The following is a 16,320-nucleotide window of genomic DNA, read 5'->3' as shown; positions in this document are numbered from 1 at the left end:
GGGCGGTGCAGACTCGATGGGCCAAATGGCCTCCCTCTGTACTGTAAATTCTATAATTCTACAGAGTAAAATTATTACCAATATTTAAAAATAAATATTTAGTGCAGTCCCACTGACTTTACCACTTTCTGTTGCGCAACAGAGATTTCGCCCATTGTCAAAGAAGAATCATTGCCCGCTACCAAGATGAGAGCTGTTATAGCCAATATCTCCTCCTTACCCGTAAACTCCGCATTGTCTCGCCCACCAGCACGCGTTCAGATGGCACCTCCGCCACTCCCCCTTGAATCAACAAATGATCTCACCATTGGTTCAGAAAATCAACTGGAGGCCTTTCTGGATGGCACGCTGTCATCTGGCGCCAATATTCCTCAAATGACGGTCAGCCAAGACAGCTCTGACACTCTTCCTTTAATGGAGGATCTTCACAATGATCTACTGAATACAGCCAACATGCTGGAGCAGCAGCATTCTGCGATGGATACCTGTGATATGCATTTCTCAGCGGACAATTCTTGCCTGAACTTGGACCTCCCAGACACTAATTTGGACGGTATGGACTGGCTCGATCTGACGATGCCTGGTTCAAGTACAGGGCTCACTCCCATCCATAGCGCTGCTCCTAGCGTGTTTTCCACTGATTTTCTGGATGGTCATGATCTTCAGCTACATTGGGAGTAATACAACTTTGAGTGGCTTCTGAACAAAATCAATATGCTTTCTTAGTGTTGTGTCAATCATCTAGTAATGGTTAGTACTCTAATGTAGTAACAAAACAAGCCAAGTTGAGATTCTCTGGTCCTCTCGCTTTCTTGTCTCTAGATCGATGAGTGGGCAGTGACACACAGAAAAGGTGATGATTCAGGGCAAACTGACAATCCTATAGTCTGGCCATTTGGAAGTTTTGTACATTAATGTAACATTTTATTCTGCTGTCAGTGGTAATTACTGTTCTGTTGAAATGAAGATTGAAATTGGAATTTCTTCTTCATGCAGATGAACTTTCCTGTCGGCTGGCTCAGCCAAGGTGCATGTCATTGTGAAGTTTATTACACTGGCCGGTTCAGTGAATTTTTAATGTCCTGAGTTCTAATCTTTTGAATGCAGAGATGTTTGGGAACTAGTTAATCTTTTCCTACTTTGTACATTTTGTTTTAATGTTCTTTTCAGTAATGTTTTCCTCCGTTTTTCTACACAAAGAAGATGTGATTGTCCAGGTCCAGGGGAAGAAAAGTCACCCAGTTTATAAGGACTGCGGATACTGAACCTGTAGTAGATTTTGAGTGTAATTCTTGGCTCACTGTTAATCCTGCAAAAGCATGGGAGTGCCGTATGTCAGCCAGAGACTCATCTCTAACCTCAGGCACACCATTTCTCACTAGAATCTCTACATTTCCAGACTGGTTCGTAAGCCTGTGGCATCTTTTATCTAACGGTCGCCTGTTAATTTTCATATTTGATCGGTATCACCTTTCAGCATGTAAAGGTGGACAAGGTGTTTGACCCTCTAGAACATTGAACCAAACTTCCAAAACAAGAAGAATCAGAATGAATTATTCCAATGCCAAACATGTCCCCAATGCCTTTTCTTTTGTTAAATACGATTCAGATCTTAGTCGACCAGGAAAAAAGGATTTGGCGATATTTATATTCATGAGTTGTGTATTTTTAAAAATAAAACTGAGTTCACTGAATCATTTTTGGAGGCCATTCCAAACTACAAGCAATGAATTATGAGAATGCAATAGTGCTAGTGTGGTACATTCTTTAATAATTAGCAAATTGCCAGCATAGTGTTTGAACTGGGAACTTTTAAAGGGCTGTCTATTTGAAGAGCTGTTGAGAGCTTTGGTCAGATGTTCACAAGTTTGAGATATTGAAACACTTTGTGTTCTCGATATGTGTTCTCGATATGTGATCTCCCTGATTAAGCTGCTTTGTGATTCTGTTCTCTTCCCCCCCCCCCCCCCAAAGGATTTGCCAAACACTGTGAATGAAAACAGTTTAACGATGTGATGTAACATTATGAAATGAAATGTGCCCTTTTAATGGAAATTATTTCAATTATCAGCCAAAGGAAGTAAAATGTCAAAGTGCAGATTTTTGATCAAACACGGGCAGCGATTTTATAAATAATTAAAGCAGGGTTGAGGGTTTTGAGATTAAATTGTCTATATTTTACAAACAAATTAAATGTAGTATGAAGAATGTAAATATATAAACCCAAAATAAATCATTGCCATTTACCAGTTCAGGAATCTATTACGCCATTCAAAAATCTTCAGATGATTCAGCATTTAGCAGAACTGATGTCACTCTATTCCCAGCTTGCCCCTGTAATGGTTTATGTTTAGATGGTTCATTTCAGAGAATGCGGGATTGTTTAATCTTCCTCAGCATGGTGCAACCCACAATTTAAAAAGTCAAATTTGGAGTTTGAATGTTTTTGTTGTTTAAAGTTACTTAGCTGTGGGGATTTCCATAATGAGTCCTTTTATTGTGTTTGTAGTGAAATAATCTTTTGAGGAATTGTTGATTGGGCCAATTGTTTAATGTTTCTTTAGAGTCCGCTTTTGTGTTGCATATCTGGTTAAGCAAAGAGGCACACAGCAGATTGAAAGCCAAATGTTTCATTGCCGTAGAATGTCTTTGTCAAAGTAACACTGATTACATAATTGGCTTTCCAGTGTATTTCTGAAAACAGGTCAGTAATGTTACAAATGCCAGCATTTCAGAAAAAGATAAGCCAACAACATCCAACTAACAGGCACCAAAATGTGACTATAGCGAAGGAACAATCTCTCTCCACGATTAGTGCCCCAACTAATTTCATTTTCATTTTTCATTTCAACTTGCAGCTTATGAATTTGTTTTTGAAAATCTTATCCCATTCTCACAAACCTCACAGAAGGAACCAAGGTGTCTCTAAATGCTGCACATAACCAGGGTATATATAGATAGAGCAGCAACCCAAGGGTAACTGGTGCTGCCAGGCTTGTGAAAAAGTACCAGTCTGACGGCTGCAGCCTTCCAATAATGGCATAGCCGATATTTGGGATTGGCATGTCGGTAATCCAGGGCTCCAGGTCTAACTGGGTTAAAGCAACCGTGTGCTTCTCAACGTATCAATCCTGCCCCGTCTTACACACTTGAGTGGAGTTTCTTTGGTAGACGTATGGTCTACATCATGATGGCACAGTGGTTGGCACTGCTGCCTCACAGCACCAGGAACCCGGGTTCAATTCCAACCTTGGGTGACTGTGTGGAGTTTGCACTTTCTCCCCGTGTCTGCATGGGTTTCCTCCGGGTGCTCCGGATTCCTCCCACAGTCCAAAGATGTGCAGGTTAGGTAGATTGGTCATGATTGTCCATGATAGTGTCCAAGGCTATGCAGATTAGATGGGGTTGTGGGGATAGGGTGAGGGTGGGGTGGTCTTTCAGAGGGTAGGTGCAAAACTGATGGGCCAAATGGCCTTCTGCACTGTAGGGATTATATAATTCAACCGTAGGATTAGTTTTGCATTAGTGTAGAGTGTCGGAAGGCTGCACGGTCACACTGGGCTGAATTTTACTGGGAGGGTGGCGATCCCAGCCTTGGCCTCGATTCTGGAGTGGCTTTGGCAGAATGGACACAATCTGTTCAAGGCAGCCCTTAAGAAGGTAGCTATTGCCCCCAATCAATTGACTCTGTGAAAAGCACACAGTGGTTTGAATGTGTCACTAAGCCGGCCTGACATTATTCCATCAAAATCGCCACCCTCCCGCAGCCGTCCAGATCCCCCTGCACCGGAAGCTGTTTGCTTTCTTCCATTTGCTGAAACGGGTGCAGGTCTTAACTACACAGAGTAGTTTACACATTTGTCCTCAAATGCTGACCGACAGAAGTTTCTACTCAAAAAGATATTTTTTTGAAAGAAATATGAAGGAATTTTATATTTTTGTGCCAGAATATATTTTCTAGCTGTTGTTGGATTAGTTTACCAAATGCAGCGACATTTGAAAGCTCACAATAAGTGTATTGTTTAGACATTGAGTGGGCAGCACGGTAATATAGTGGTTAGCACAGTTGCTTCACATTCCCAGGTTCGATTCACGGCTGGGTCACTGTCACGTTCTCCCCGTGTCTGCGTGGGTTTCCTCCCACAGTCCAAAGATGTGCAGGTTAGGTGGATTGGCTATCCAAAAAGGTTAAGTGGGGGGTTACGGGGATAGGGTAGATACGTGGGCTTGAGTAGGGTGCTCTTTGTAAGGATGCAGACTCGATGGGCCGAATGGTCTCCTTCTGCATAGAGAATTCTATGACTCCCAAGAGTTTGATTGGAAAAGGCTTGTTGATTATTGAGGCAGGCAGCTTCGCTCTTCGAACTGTGCTGAAATGTAAGTCTGTCAACCATAAAGGTTAATGTGGTAAACAATGAAATATATATTTTACAATATAATAGTGTTGGTTTCAGAAATAGTGTGGTTAGACTAGACTGGACTATGATCCTGGAATGTAAATCAAGCAATTACCAAAGAGAGAGAGAGAAAATGATTTTTGCCCCTGAAGAAGTTAGAAATACACTTCCGCAGTAAAGTACATTAGATTTAGACATTGCTTATAGTAAGGGCATTGTGTATGTTTTTCATACCCACTCTATGTCTTTGCATCTCAATGTATTATAAAATTGTTGACAAACTCCAAAATTGAAATTCTGTACATTATAGCACTAGATATTTCGTATAACCTTTGGGGGTCCAGGAAAAATGTGTGTTTCTTCCAGATCATGCCATGATGCCTTTGTAATAACTATTTGCAACCATGAGAAATTCCACATCATGTTCAAATACCGTACATTTTGCACATTTGTATATATGTAAGGACATTTATGTGTAAAAGCCTTGTAAATATTGGCAGTGTTGTAGTTACTGATGATATGTATCATGAATTTTACATTACTGCTGTATTTCAATAAAATGTTTTATGTCCTGTGATTTACATTCTAGTGCAGTTCACTTAACCTCAAGTTTCAGTAACACCGATTTCTCCCTTTATTTGCATTCAGGTGTGTACTGTACTGACAAAAATGCCACCCCAGGGAGGCCAATTAGGGGTTTAATGTTTTCCAGTTGGCAGAATCGTTGTCTCCGGTGATGATGGACACTGGTGAGGTGTCCATCTTCCATCCCATTCACTCCTGGTCACTATCTTTCTCATCCTTACTTGTGCTTGGAAGGTCCGTTCCTTTTGTAGCAAGTATCCCAGGTTACCTGAGAAACCAGATCAACACCCTCTGTAACAAGCATTGAATTTCATCACAGAATCATTATGAAATGAAAATCGCTTATTGTCACAAGTAGGCTTCAAATGAAGTTACTGTGAAAATCCCCTAGTCGCCACATTCCAGCGCCTGTGCGGGGAGGCTGGTACGGGAATTGAACTGTGCTGCTGGCTTGCCTTGGTCTGCTTTCAAAGCCAGCTCTTTAGCCCTGTGCTAAACAGCCCCATTATGATGCACAAGCTCCCCAAATGACCATTATATCTTTAGTTATCGGTACAGGGAGGGTGGCACAGGTTAGCACTGCTGCCTCACAGCACCAAGCACACGGGTTCTATCTTGGCCCCGGGTCACTGTCACTTGTGGAGTTAGTACATTTTCCCTGTGTCTGTGTGGATCCTCATGACCCAAAGATGCATGGTAGCACAGCGCCAGGCTACCAGGTTCGATTCCCTGCTGGGTCACTCTCTGTGCGGAGTTTGCACGTTCTCCCCGTGTCTGCGTGGGTTTCCTCCCACAGTCCAAAGACGTGCAGGTTAGGTGGATTGGCCATGCTAAATGGCCCGTCGTGTCCAAAAAGGTTAGGAGGGGTTACGAGGATAGGGTGGAAGTGAGTCGGTGCAGACTCGATGGGCCGAATGGCCTCCTTCTGCACTGTATGTATGTTCTATGTGCAGGGTAGTTGGATGAGCTATGCCAAATTGGCCCTGAAAGTGGGATTTTTTTTTTTTTAAAAGACCTATCATAACGGAAATTGCATGTAATCTCTAATTTAAAAGTTGATGGGACCTTCTCCACATGAAACTGACTTGGAGGCACACCAGAAAGGGGGTGTGGCCTAGATCTGGGAGAGAAACCGCCTTTTTGAGTAACACAGCAAGAATAAATCCGTTACTGTGGTCTGTAAACCCTGCAATGTGGAGACCTGTTCTTGCATTGATGATGCTTCCATTTCTTTCCTTCACAAAGCACAAACAGAATCCCAGGGGAAACAAAAATCACTCCACAACAGGAATAAAGAAACAGGCGTAGATCTCCCAGCCCCAGAACCTGTTCCACCAGTCTGAGATCGTGGCTCATCTATAACTAACTGCTGCTTCACGTGCGGAAATCGCTACCTTATATTTTAAATTATTAATTGAGCTAGCATCTATTGCTTTGTAGGAATTCTACACGTCTCCATCCTTCTGTGAATGGGTTATGTCTCTATCTTGTAACACTGGATAAGTGTACATATGTCAAAAGATTCTGGATTCAAGTCATTCTACCATGACAGCCAGGGGAATTTATTCCAGTTTATTAATTAATTCAATTTAAAGATCATCAACCTACAAGATGGTCATTAAAAGCCCCACTCTGGTTCACTTACACCCTTTGGGAAAGAAAGTCTTGTTCTCCTGGTCTGGAATGGGACTCCCAGCACTGAAGTGGATTCTTAGCTGCCCTTTGTCAGAAATAAAAACAGGTTGGACCAGCTGGCATTGTCCTAGACAGCAAAAGGAGGACTTTTTGCCAAAATTGAGAGGTATATCCCACTGATTAGTCAAGCAACAGCTGCCCACAGCATCGTACCACGGCTAATTAATAATGTCCCAGACTCCTATTATCATCATCAGACAGGACAGAGGTACATAATCACACTGCAGTGGCTTACAACATTCACGACCAACCCCATGAAGTCTTACAGTATTAGATCAAACATGGGAAAGGAAATCACCTGCTGATGATCACCACTGAACAATTAATAGGTGACAAACGAGAGAGAGAGAGAACTTCCATTTGCATCACCGAGGGAGTAAAACCAACTGAGTTAGGCAGCTCAACGCCACTTTTAAAAAGGGCAATAAAACAAGCCACTAACTGCTTCCCACGCCACAGATATCCATATCAGAGTATTTTCACCACAATCTACTGATGCAGTGATTGTGGACAGCAGAGCTACAGCCTAACACTCTAAATGCAGATCTCTCTTTAACCTACCAAGCAGTCTAACTGGTATATTTACACCCGAGTGGGGGGGGGGGGGGGGGGGGGGGGGGAGGAGAACCTGGAGATGTAGAAACCAGATCAAACTGAAATTTAAATAAGTTATGGACGATCAAAGTTGCTCAGAATGCAATTGACTCTTTTAATTGGAAAATAATCGGTACGTAAAACATACAAAGCATTTCAACTTTAAATAAATCCATTATTTATACAATATCTGAATACATAGAATGTACAATTGATGGTAACAAGACAGTGTATTGGTAGAAACACACTATTAGCAAAATATTGTTCATTTCAGTAAGTTATCCACAAATGATGTACAGATGAGACAGTAAATTTCAGAAGGAGGAAAGAAAGCATCTTAAGTATGGTAACACAACTAAACAAACCAACAAGACTCACAACAACCCCACAGACCACAGAAGTGCAGCCCAGAAGTGAAAGCACCAAAACTTATTCTATAAAATATACATGTAGCGCAAGCTAAATGCACAGATTATATTATCAGAGTTTTAAGAATTAAATTTGTAATCCTGCTACAGAAAATTCAGGGTCGTCGGTTCTGTGTAAAATCCAAGGAAGAACTTGCAATCTAAACGGACAGTACAGGAAGGGTCCAAGTCCTTGAGTAACTTTTGAAGGAGAGGAAAATTAAAACGTTAGAAAAATGTCATTCTTTTCTGTTTGAAGCTGGGAATCATTCATCTGATGCATTTGTAAAAAAAAAAAAATCAGTAAGATACACAACTGATGTAACACACCAAAAGTTGCAGAATGCAGATGATGTAGGGCAGAAGGAGCACACTTTCCACGTATCACTCAACTATAAATTTCTTTCGTAACAAAAATACAGTAAAATGGACATCTTTGAATTTTCACAAAACCTTGAATGGACACCAAAGGGAATAAAAGGGCCGAACCTCATCAGATTAATAAAAAGCTGCAGTTCAGTAATAAATTCAAGAAAAAAATAAATCACATTTCAGTTGATTTTTTAGTTAAGGCAACAGTATTTGCAGGACTGATCCCATTCCTTTATGCCCTGCTGCCTATTGCTTCTTGAATACTCTTGGTGTTAAATCTGTGCCAAGACTCTGAAAATAGTGCAATGAGCTTTGTCAGCAAAGCCACCTCGACACATCCTGGTAGCAATGATGTTCCCCCCCAGTGAGATGCTAAGGCAGCCGTTGATTTGATTTTTTTTAATCCAAAAAGGTAGATCTTTGAATGCACTAGTAATTGAGGCAAAAATCATCAATGGGGCCTTTATGGTACCTGCAGGTGCAATCTACATAAATGCACATTTTGTGCCCCAAAGTGAAGTGCTTTTGATGAATATGATCGTGACACATGTGCACCAGGGGCACTATCTAAATTGGAACAATGCATTGTAAACCCAATGAGTTGAAACACGTGAATGTTTTTTAGATAGAGATTCCAGATCACCGGTGATTTCATCTAGGGGAATTCAAAATAATTGTTAGGTGTACAGAAGGAAACAAACTTTACAGAGATGCGGCCACATGTGAAATGTGTACCCATGTACTGCAAACCTGGAACCTTGCACAGTGTACAGCGCGCCGTAGTGCTAACACAACTACCAGTTAGATATACTGAAAGACTGCATGGCTGCTTGAATGACCGTGGGAAGTCTTGCACTTTTTGAATGTCGCAACACTTCTCCAATTCTTGATCAGTAAACTGGTAAATGTTTAATACTGTCTTTCATTTTCTACTATTCCCACTGCTACAAGCAGCATCCCACACAGCAGCCTTTTCAGCGTTCAATTTGCCGAAAGTGAGCTCTGGCACTATTCAATTTTTTAAACCAAGGAATTCCATAACACCACAATTAAAAATGCAAAGACAAATCTCTGCAATAATAATGTCAGATTACTTCACACTAGTAGTATTCAAAGGCTGAAACGGATGCTGCTTTTATTAGGGCAACTAGTGAATTACTGCATACTTTTGTGAACAAGCATCTTAAAAAGTATTACCCAATTGCTTAAAAAGTGCCTATAAATTATTACAGCATCTTGGAGCCCTTTTAGCAACAAGGCAATTGAGGGTGGTAAGGAGCAGTAAACTACATACGCTGTCATTTTCAGTTATTGCTCACTACTCGTTATCTGTTACTTGGTAGTCTGTAGCAATTTGTCCCAACATTTCCAGATTTGCAGCCTCTGTAACTAAATGTAATGGTTCTTCAGCCAGACCCTCTTTGCGTCTTCTTTCCATTTCCCACTCTACAAATGTGTCAAACAGACTTGGCCAAGCCTCATCCTCGCTGTAGTTTGTTAGATCGGGACCTATCACCTGAATAAAATTTAAGAACATGTTCCACGTGTCTCGAGAGATTCCCTTTATTCCCGGCGGGTTCTCAGTCAAGAAGCTCAGCCACTGGTCCAATATGAAAGGTACGTTCTGTGTGAATACCAGTTTCCAAAGAGCAACAGCTATTTCCCTGCGTAGCGATCGCTGGCCTTCCTCAGAGTCTAGCCCAAACTGAAACGTAAATCGATACAAATCTTTGAACTTGTCCTCAACTTTGGTTTCATTCATAAGGCTTGGGAATCTGGCGCGGATTCCGTCAATACTGTCTGCATTTAATGCCTTACATCCTTCCACAAACTCTTTCCTGTGGTACAAGAATAAAAGAAAATCAAAGTCTTGAACCGCACGAGCAGCCCTGTGCCATGAATCTTGGATACCTAATCAATGCTTTTGATGCTGTTTTTTAACAGTTACAAGTGACAACGATTGTGTACACAAGTTAAGTTAATCAATGATGCTTTTAACCCAATATTCCGAGCAATGTACATTTCAGCAGTTTAATTCAGATAATAATTCATCAATATAATGAAAGTACATGTTTCGGTATTCTGAATATGGAGGGGGGGGGGTCGTTTACAACAGCCAATCAAAATGTAGAAACCTGGGAATTCTCGGCCACTAATTTTTAAATATTGTCTGGTCTGCTCAGAATCACAAAAATAAAATGAATTGGTGAATTAAGCAAAACAATGCAAATCTTTCTTTGTCGGTTAATACATGGCCTGATTTCACCATACGGTTGATTATTCTGAGGAACTCTGCGCTCTCTCTCCCCGGCAGTGATAGGTTACAAGTTACCGAAAGAATCACAGAGCTGAATGAAGTTTAGCTTCAATTCTAGCTGGGTGGCAAGTTTGTCAATCTTAGCACAGATGATGATGGGGATTAAGAATGATTGAACCTGACTTCCGGGTGCGGCGATGACCAGCTGAGTCGCACGTTTCGGCAGCTCCCGGTGAAACGGACTTTTGGGCTCTTGATAGGAGCCCCAACGGCAATTTTGACGGCTAAAAACACTGTGCGGTAAACCAGAAGGGAATCCCCCCTGGGTACGGATGGAAAAAGGAGGAGAAAGTGGCCGGATTGCAGTGGATCCTTTAGAACAGCGGCAAGGAAGGCAAGCAAAAACCAAGATGGCGTCGGAAGGTGGCAGTTTAACATGGGGCCCTGAACAACAAGAGTTCTTGAAATGCTGTGTGGAAGAGCTCAAAAAGGAAATGAAGAAAGAGCTGTTGGCCCCGATACTACAGGCGATCGAAGGGCTAAAGGAGGAACAAAAGACCCAGGAGCGGGAGCTTCGGGTCGTGAAGGCAAAGGCAGCCGAGAATGAGGACGATATACAGGGCCTGGTGGTGAAGACGGAGACGCAGGAGGCACATCAGAAACGATGTGTGGAAAGATTGGAGGCACTGGAGAACAACGCAAGGAGGAACAACCTGAGGATTCTTGGTCTTCCTGAAGGTGTGGAGGGAGCGGAGGCCCCGGCGGGTCCGTTGGAGGTGGAGGGAGCATACCGAGTGATGGCGCGAGGACCGAGAGCAGGAGAAATTCCCAGAGCCAGTGGTGAGATTCCTCCGTTTTAAGGTCCTTCGATGGGCAAAGAAAACTCGGAGCAGTAAATGGGAGAATGCGGTGATCCGCGTTTATCAAGACTGGAGTGCGGAGGTGGCGAGAAGGAGGGCGAGCTTTAATTGGGCCAAGGCGGTGCTTCATAAAAAGATAAAATTTGGAATGCTGCAACCGGCAAGACTGTGGGTCACATATCGAGGGAGGCACCACTACTTTGAGACGGCGGATGAAGCGTGGACTTTTATTGTGGAAGAAAAACTGGAATGAGCGGGTTATTAAAAAGAACGTTTGAACAATGTGGGGGGCGAAGAGGGGGGTTAAAAAGGGGGGAAAGAGGAGTTTTATGTACTAATCCTGCGATGTGGTAACTTTTCTCTCTTCCACAGGTGGTGATGGGGGGAGGTGGAGGAGATGGGGCGTTGGCCATTGGGGGTGGGGCCAAGGGAGAAGCGCGGGCTTGGTTCCACCGCTATGATAATCATGGCGGGAATAGAGAAGCAGGAAGGAGGGGGCGTCGCACGGTGCGAGCCGAGGTCACGGGGGGAAGCCGAGGTCGGCCAGAGTTTGCTGACTTCTGGGAGCAACATGGGGGGAGTAATTACGCTAGCGGGGGATCTAGCGGGGGGGTGGGAGGGGGGAAATTACTGGGTTGCTGCTGCTGGGGAGAGGGGGGAGTTGGTATGGGAGGGGATGGGCGGGGGGGCACCGCCTGGGGGAGATACAGCTGCGTGGGAACCGGGTGAGGAGCTAGAAAAAGGGGATGGCTAATCGACAAGAGTGGGGGGGGGTAGGAAGCCCCCCAACCCGGCTGATCACGTGGAACGTGAGAGGGCTGAACGGGCCGATAAAGAGGGCACGGGTACTCGCACACCTTAAGAAACGTAAGGCAGATGTGGTTATGTTACAGGAAACGCAAAGGATGGGTGGGGCAGGTGTTCCATTCGGGGCTAGATGCGAAAAACAGGGGGGTGGCTATATTAGTGGGGAAGCGGGTAATGTTCGAGGCAAAGACTATAGTGGCGGATAACGGGGGCAGATACGTGATGGTGAGTGGCAAACTACAGGGGGAGACAGTGGTTTTGGTAAACGTATATGCCCCGAACTGGGATGATGCCAATTTTATGAGGCGGATGCTAGGACGCATTCCGGAACTAGAGATGGGAAAGCTGATAATGGGGGGAGATTTTAATACGGTGTTGGAACCAGGGCTGGATAGGTCGAAGTCCAGGACTGGAAGGAGGCCGGCAGCAGCCAAGGTACTTAAAGATTTTATGGAGCAGATGGGAGGTGTAGACCCGTGGAGATTTAGCAGACCTAGGAGTAAGGAGTTCTCGTTTTTCTCCTATGTCCATAAAGTCTACTCGCGAATAGACTTTTTTGTGCTGGGAAGGGCGTTGATCCCGAAGGTGAGGGGAACGGAGTATACGGCTATAGCCATTTCGGATCACGCTCCACACTGGGTAGACTTGGAGATAGGGGAGGAAACAGGAGGGCGCCCACCCTGGAGAATGGACATGGGACTAATGGCAGATGAGGGGGTGTGTCTAAGGGTGAGGGGGTGCATTGAAAAGTACTTCGAACTCAATGATAATGGGGAGGTCCAGGTGGGAGTGGTCTGGGAGGCGCTGAAGGCGGTGGTTAGAGGGGAGCTGATATCAATAAGGGCACATAAAGGGAAGCAGGAGAGTAAGGAACGGGAGCGGTTGCTGCAAGAACTTTTGAGGGTGGACAGACAATATGCGGAAGCACCGGAGGAGGGACTGTACAGGGAAAGGCAAAGGCAAATGTAGAATTTGACTTGCTGACTACGGGCACTGCAGAGGCACAACGGAGGAAGGCACAGGGTGTACAGTACGAATATGGGGAGAAGGCGAGCAGGTTGCTGGCACACCAAATGAGGAAAAGGGGAGCAGCGAGGGAAATAGGGGGAGTGGGGGATGAGGAAGGAGAGATGGAGCGGGGAGCGGAGAGAGTGAATGGAGTGTTCAAGACATTTTATAAAAAATTATATGAAGCTCAACCCCCGGATGGGAGGGAGAGAATGATGGGCTTTTTGGATCGGCTGGAATTTCCCAAGGTGGAAGAGCAGGAAAGGGTGGGACTGGGAGCACAGATCGAGGTAGAAGAAGTGGGGAAAGGAATTAGGAGCATGCAGGCAGGAAAGGCCCCGGGACCGGATGGATTCCCAGTCGAATTCTATAGAAAATATGTGGACTTGCTCGCCCCGGTATTGACGAGGACCTTTAATGAGGCAAAGGATAGGGGACAACTGCCCCCGACTATGTCTGAAGCAACGATATTGCTTCTCTTAAAGAAGGAAAAGGACCCGCTACAATGCGGGTCCTATAGACCTATTTCCCTCCTAAATGTAGATGCCAAGATCCTGGCCATGGTAATGGCAATGAGAATAGAGGAATGTGTCCCGGGGGTGGTCCACGAGGACCAAACTGGGTTTGTGAAGGGGAGACAGCTGAACACGAATATACGGAGGCTGTTAGGGGTAATGATGATGCCCCCACCAGAGGGGGAAACGGAGATAGTAGTGGCAATGGATGCCGATAAAGCATTTGATAGAGTGGAGTGGGATTATTTGTGGGAGGTGTTGAGGAGATTTGGTTTTGGAGAGGGGTATGTTAGATGGGTGCAGCTGTTGTATAGGGCCCCGATGGTGAGCGTGGTCACAAATGGACGGGGATCTGCATATTTTCGGCTCCATAGAGGGACAAGGCAGGGATGCCCTCTGTCCCCATTATTGTTTGCACTGGCGATTGAGCCCCTGGTGATAGCGTTGAGGGGTTCCAAGAAGTGGAGGGGAGTACCTAGAGGAGGAGAAGAGCACCGGGTATCTTTGTATGCGGACGATTTGTTACTGTATGTGGCAGACCCGGCGGAGGGGATGCCAGAAATAATGCGGATACTTGGGGAGTTTGGGGATTTTTCAGGGTATAAATTGAACATGGGGAAAAGTGAGTTGTTTGTGGTGCATCCAGGGGAGCAGAGTAGAGAAATAGAGGACCTACCGTTGAGGAAGGTAACAAGGGACTTTCGTTACCTGGGGATCCAGATAGCCAAGAATTGGGGCACATTGCATAGGTTAAATTTAACGCGGTTGGTGGAACAAATGGAGGAGGATTTCAAGAGATGGGATATGGTATCCCCGTCACTGGCAGGGAGGGTGCAGGCGGTTAAGATGGTGGTCCTCCCGAGATTCCTCTTTGTGTTTCAGTGCCTCCCGGTGGTGATCACGAAGGCTTTTTTTAAAAGGATTGAAAAGAGCATCATGGGTTTTGTGTGGGCCGGGAAAACCCCGAGAGTGAGGAAGGGATTCTTACAGCGTAGCAGGGATAGGGGGGGGGCTGGCACTACCGAGCCTAAGTGAGTGTTATTGGGCCGCTAATATTTCAATGGTGAGTAAGTGGATGGGAGAGGAGGAGGGAGCGGCGTGGAAGAGATTAGAGAGGGCGTCCTGTAGGAGAACTAGCCTACAGGCTATGGTGACAGCCCCATTGCCGTTCTCACCGAGGAACTACACCACAAGCCCGGTGGTGGTGGCTACACTGAAGATTTGGGGACAGTGGAGACGGCATAGGGGAAAGACTGGAGCCTTGGGGGGGCCCCCGATAAGAAACAACCATAGGTTTGCCCCGAGGGGAATGGATGGGGGATATGGAATGTGGCAAAGAGCAGGAATAACGCAACTGAAAGATCTGTTTGTGGATGGGAAGTTCGCGAGTCTGGGAGCGCTGACCGAGAAATATGGGTTGCCCCAAGGGAATGCATTCAGGTATATGCAACTGAGGGCTTTTGCGAGGCAACAGGTGAGGGAATTCCCGCAGCTCCCGACACAAGAGGTGCAGGACAGAGTGATCTCAAAGACATGGGTGGGGGATGGTAAGGTGTCAGATATATATATATAGGGAAATGAGGGACGAAGGGGAGACTATGGTAGATGAACTAAAAGGGAAATGGGAAGAGGAGCTGGGGGAGGAGATCGAGGAGGGGCTGTGGGGCAGATGCCCTAAGCAGGGTAAACTCGTTGTCCTCGTGTGCCAGGCTAAGCCTGATTCAGTTTAAGGTATTACACAGGGCGCATATGACTGGAGCACGGCTCAGTAAATTTTTTGGGGTGGAGGATAGGTGTGCGAGGTGCTCGAGAAGCCCAGCGAATCATACCCATATGTTTTGGTCATGCCCGGCACTACAGGGGTTTTGGATGGGGGTGACAAAGGTGCTTTCAATAGTGGGGGTCCGGGTCGAACCAAGCTGGGGGTTGGCTATATTTGGGGTTGCACAAGAGCCGGGAGTGCAGGAGGCGAGAGAGGCCGATGTTTTGGCCTTTGCGTCCCTAGTAGCCCGGCGCAGGATATTGCTAATGTGGAAAGAAGCCAAGCCCCCGGGGGTGGAGACCTGGATAAATGATATGGCAGGGTTTATAAAGCTAGAGCAGATTAAGTTCGTTCCAAGGGGGTCGGCTCAAGGGTTCACCAGGCGGTGGCAACCGTTCGTCGAATACCTCGCAGAAAGATAGATGGAATGGAAAGAAGAAGGCAGCAGCCCAGGATTGGGGGGGGGGGGGGGGAACCAGAAGGACTCTCAGGATTGTTAATATATACTGTATAATATGTATAGGTCGTTGCTACAGATAATTATATATTGGACTGTTAAATTATATTTTTGGAGAGTGTTACTTGTGATAAGGCAGTTGCCAATTAGGGTTAGTTTTCATTTTTGTTATTTATTATTTATTCATTTTCTGTTTATAAAATAGGTCATTGTTATTTGTGTTGTTATAATATTGTGTAAAGGATGCACAATGTACTGTGTTGGTTGACCAAAAATTTTCAATAAAATATTTTTTTTAAAAAAGAATGATTGAACCTGCATTTATATAGTGCCCTTCACAACCTTGGGAGTTCAGCTGATGAAGTACCTTTCGAAGTATAGTCACTTTTGGAACGCAGCAAACACTGCCATCAATAACACGCACAAAAAAAAGTGATTAAATAAACATCAGCTTTAGGTATTTTGAGATATAAATTGATGCCCGGGACACCGAGAATTCCCTCGATTTTCCTCAAATAGGATTATGGGATCTTCCACAACAACAGGAGAGGTTGGACAGATTCCCGGTTAACCATTTACACACTCGCACATACTCCCCCATTCA

At 44.9% G+C, this 16,320-nt stretch overlaps 2 protein-coding genes across 15 annotated transcripts in view; one reads left to right on the top strand and one right to left on the bottom strand.

The window, feature by feature from the left end:
• The window catches only part of mrtfba (myocardin related transcription factor Ba), a 324,052-nt gene extending 319,078 nt beyond the window's left edge, over positions 1 to 4,974 (top strand). For all 11 annotated transcript variants that reach the window (XM_072481794.1, XM_072481799.1, XM_072481798.1 and 8 more), the window contains one exon: positions 143 to 4,974. In XM_072481794.1, coding sequence (XP_072337895.1) covers positions 143 to 681 — 539 coding nt within the window. In that variant the 3' untranslated portion in view covers positions 682 to 4,974. The remainder of the gene's footprint in view (positions 1 to 142) is intronic.
• A 2,392-nt stretch (positions 4,975 to 7,366) lies between these two features.
• Positions 7,367 to 16,320, bottom strand: part of dcun1d3 (defective in cullin neddylation 1 domain containing 3) — a 66,489-nt gene continuing 57,535 nt past the window's right edge. For all 4 annotated transcript variants that reach the window (XM_072481786.1, XM_072481785.1, XM_072481788.1 and 1 more), the window contains one exon: positions 7,367 to 9,888. In XM_072481786.1, the coding sequence (XP_072337887.1) occupies positions 9,369 to 9,888 (520 nt within the window). In that variant the 3' untranslated portion in view covers positions 7,367 to 9,368. The remainder of the gene's footprint in view (positions 9,889 to 16,320) is intronic.

The sequence above is a fragment of the Scyliorhinus torazame genome, chromosome 17 (genome assembly GCF_047496885.1).
Source record: "Scyliorhinus torazame isolate Kashiwa2021f chromosome 17, sScyTor2.1, whole genome shotgun sequence".
NCBI classification, from domain to species: Eukaryota; Metazoa; Chordata; class Chondrichthyes; order Carcharhiniformes; family Scyliorhinidae; genus Scyliorhinus; species Scyliorhinus torazame.
This window is presented reverse-complemented; position numbering and strand designations above follow the sequence as displayed.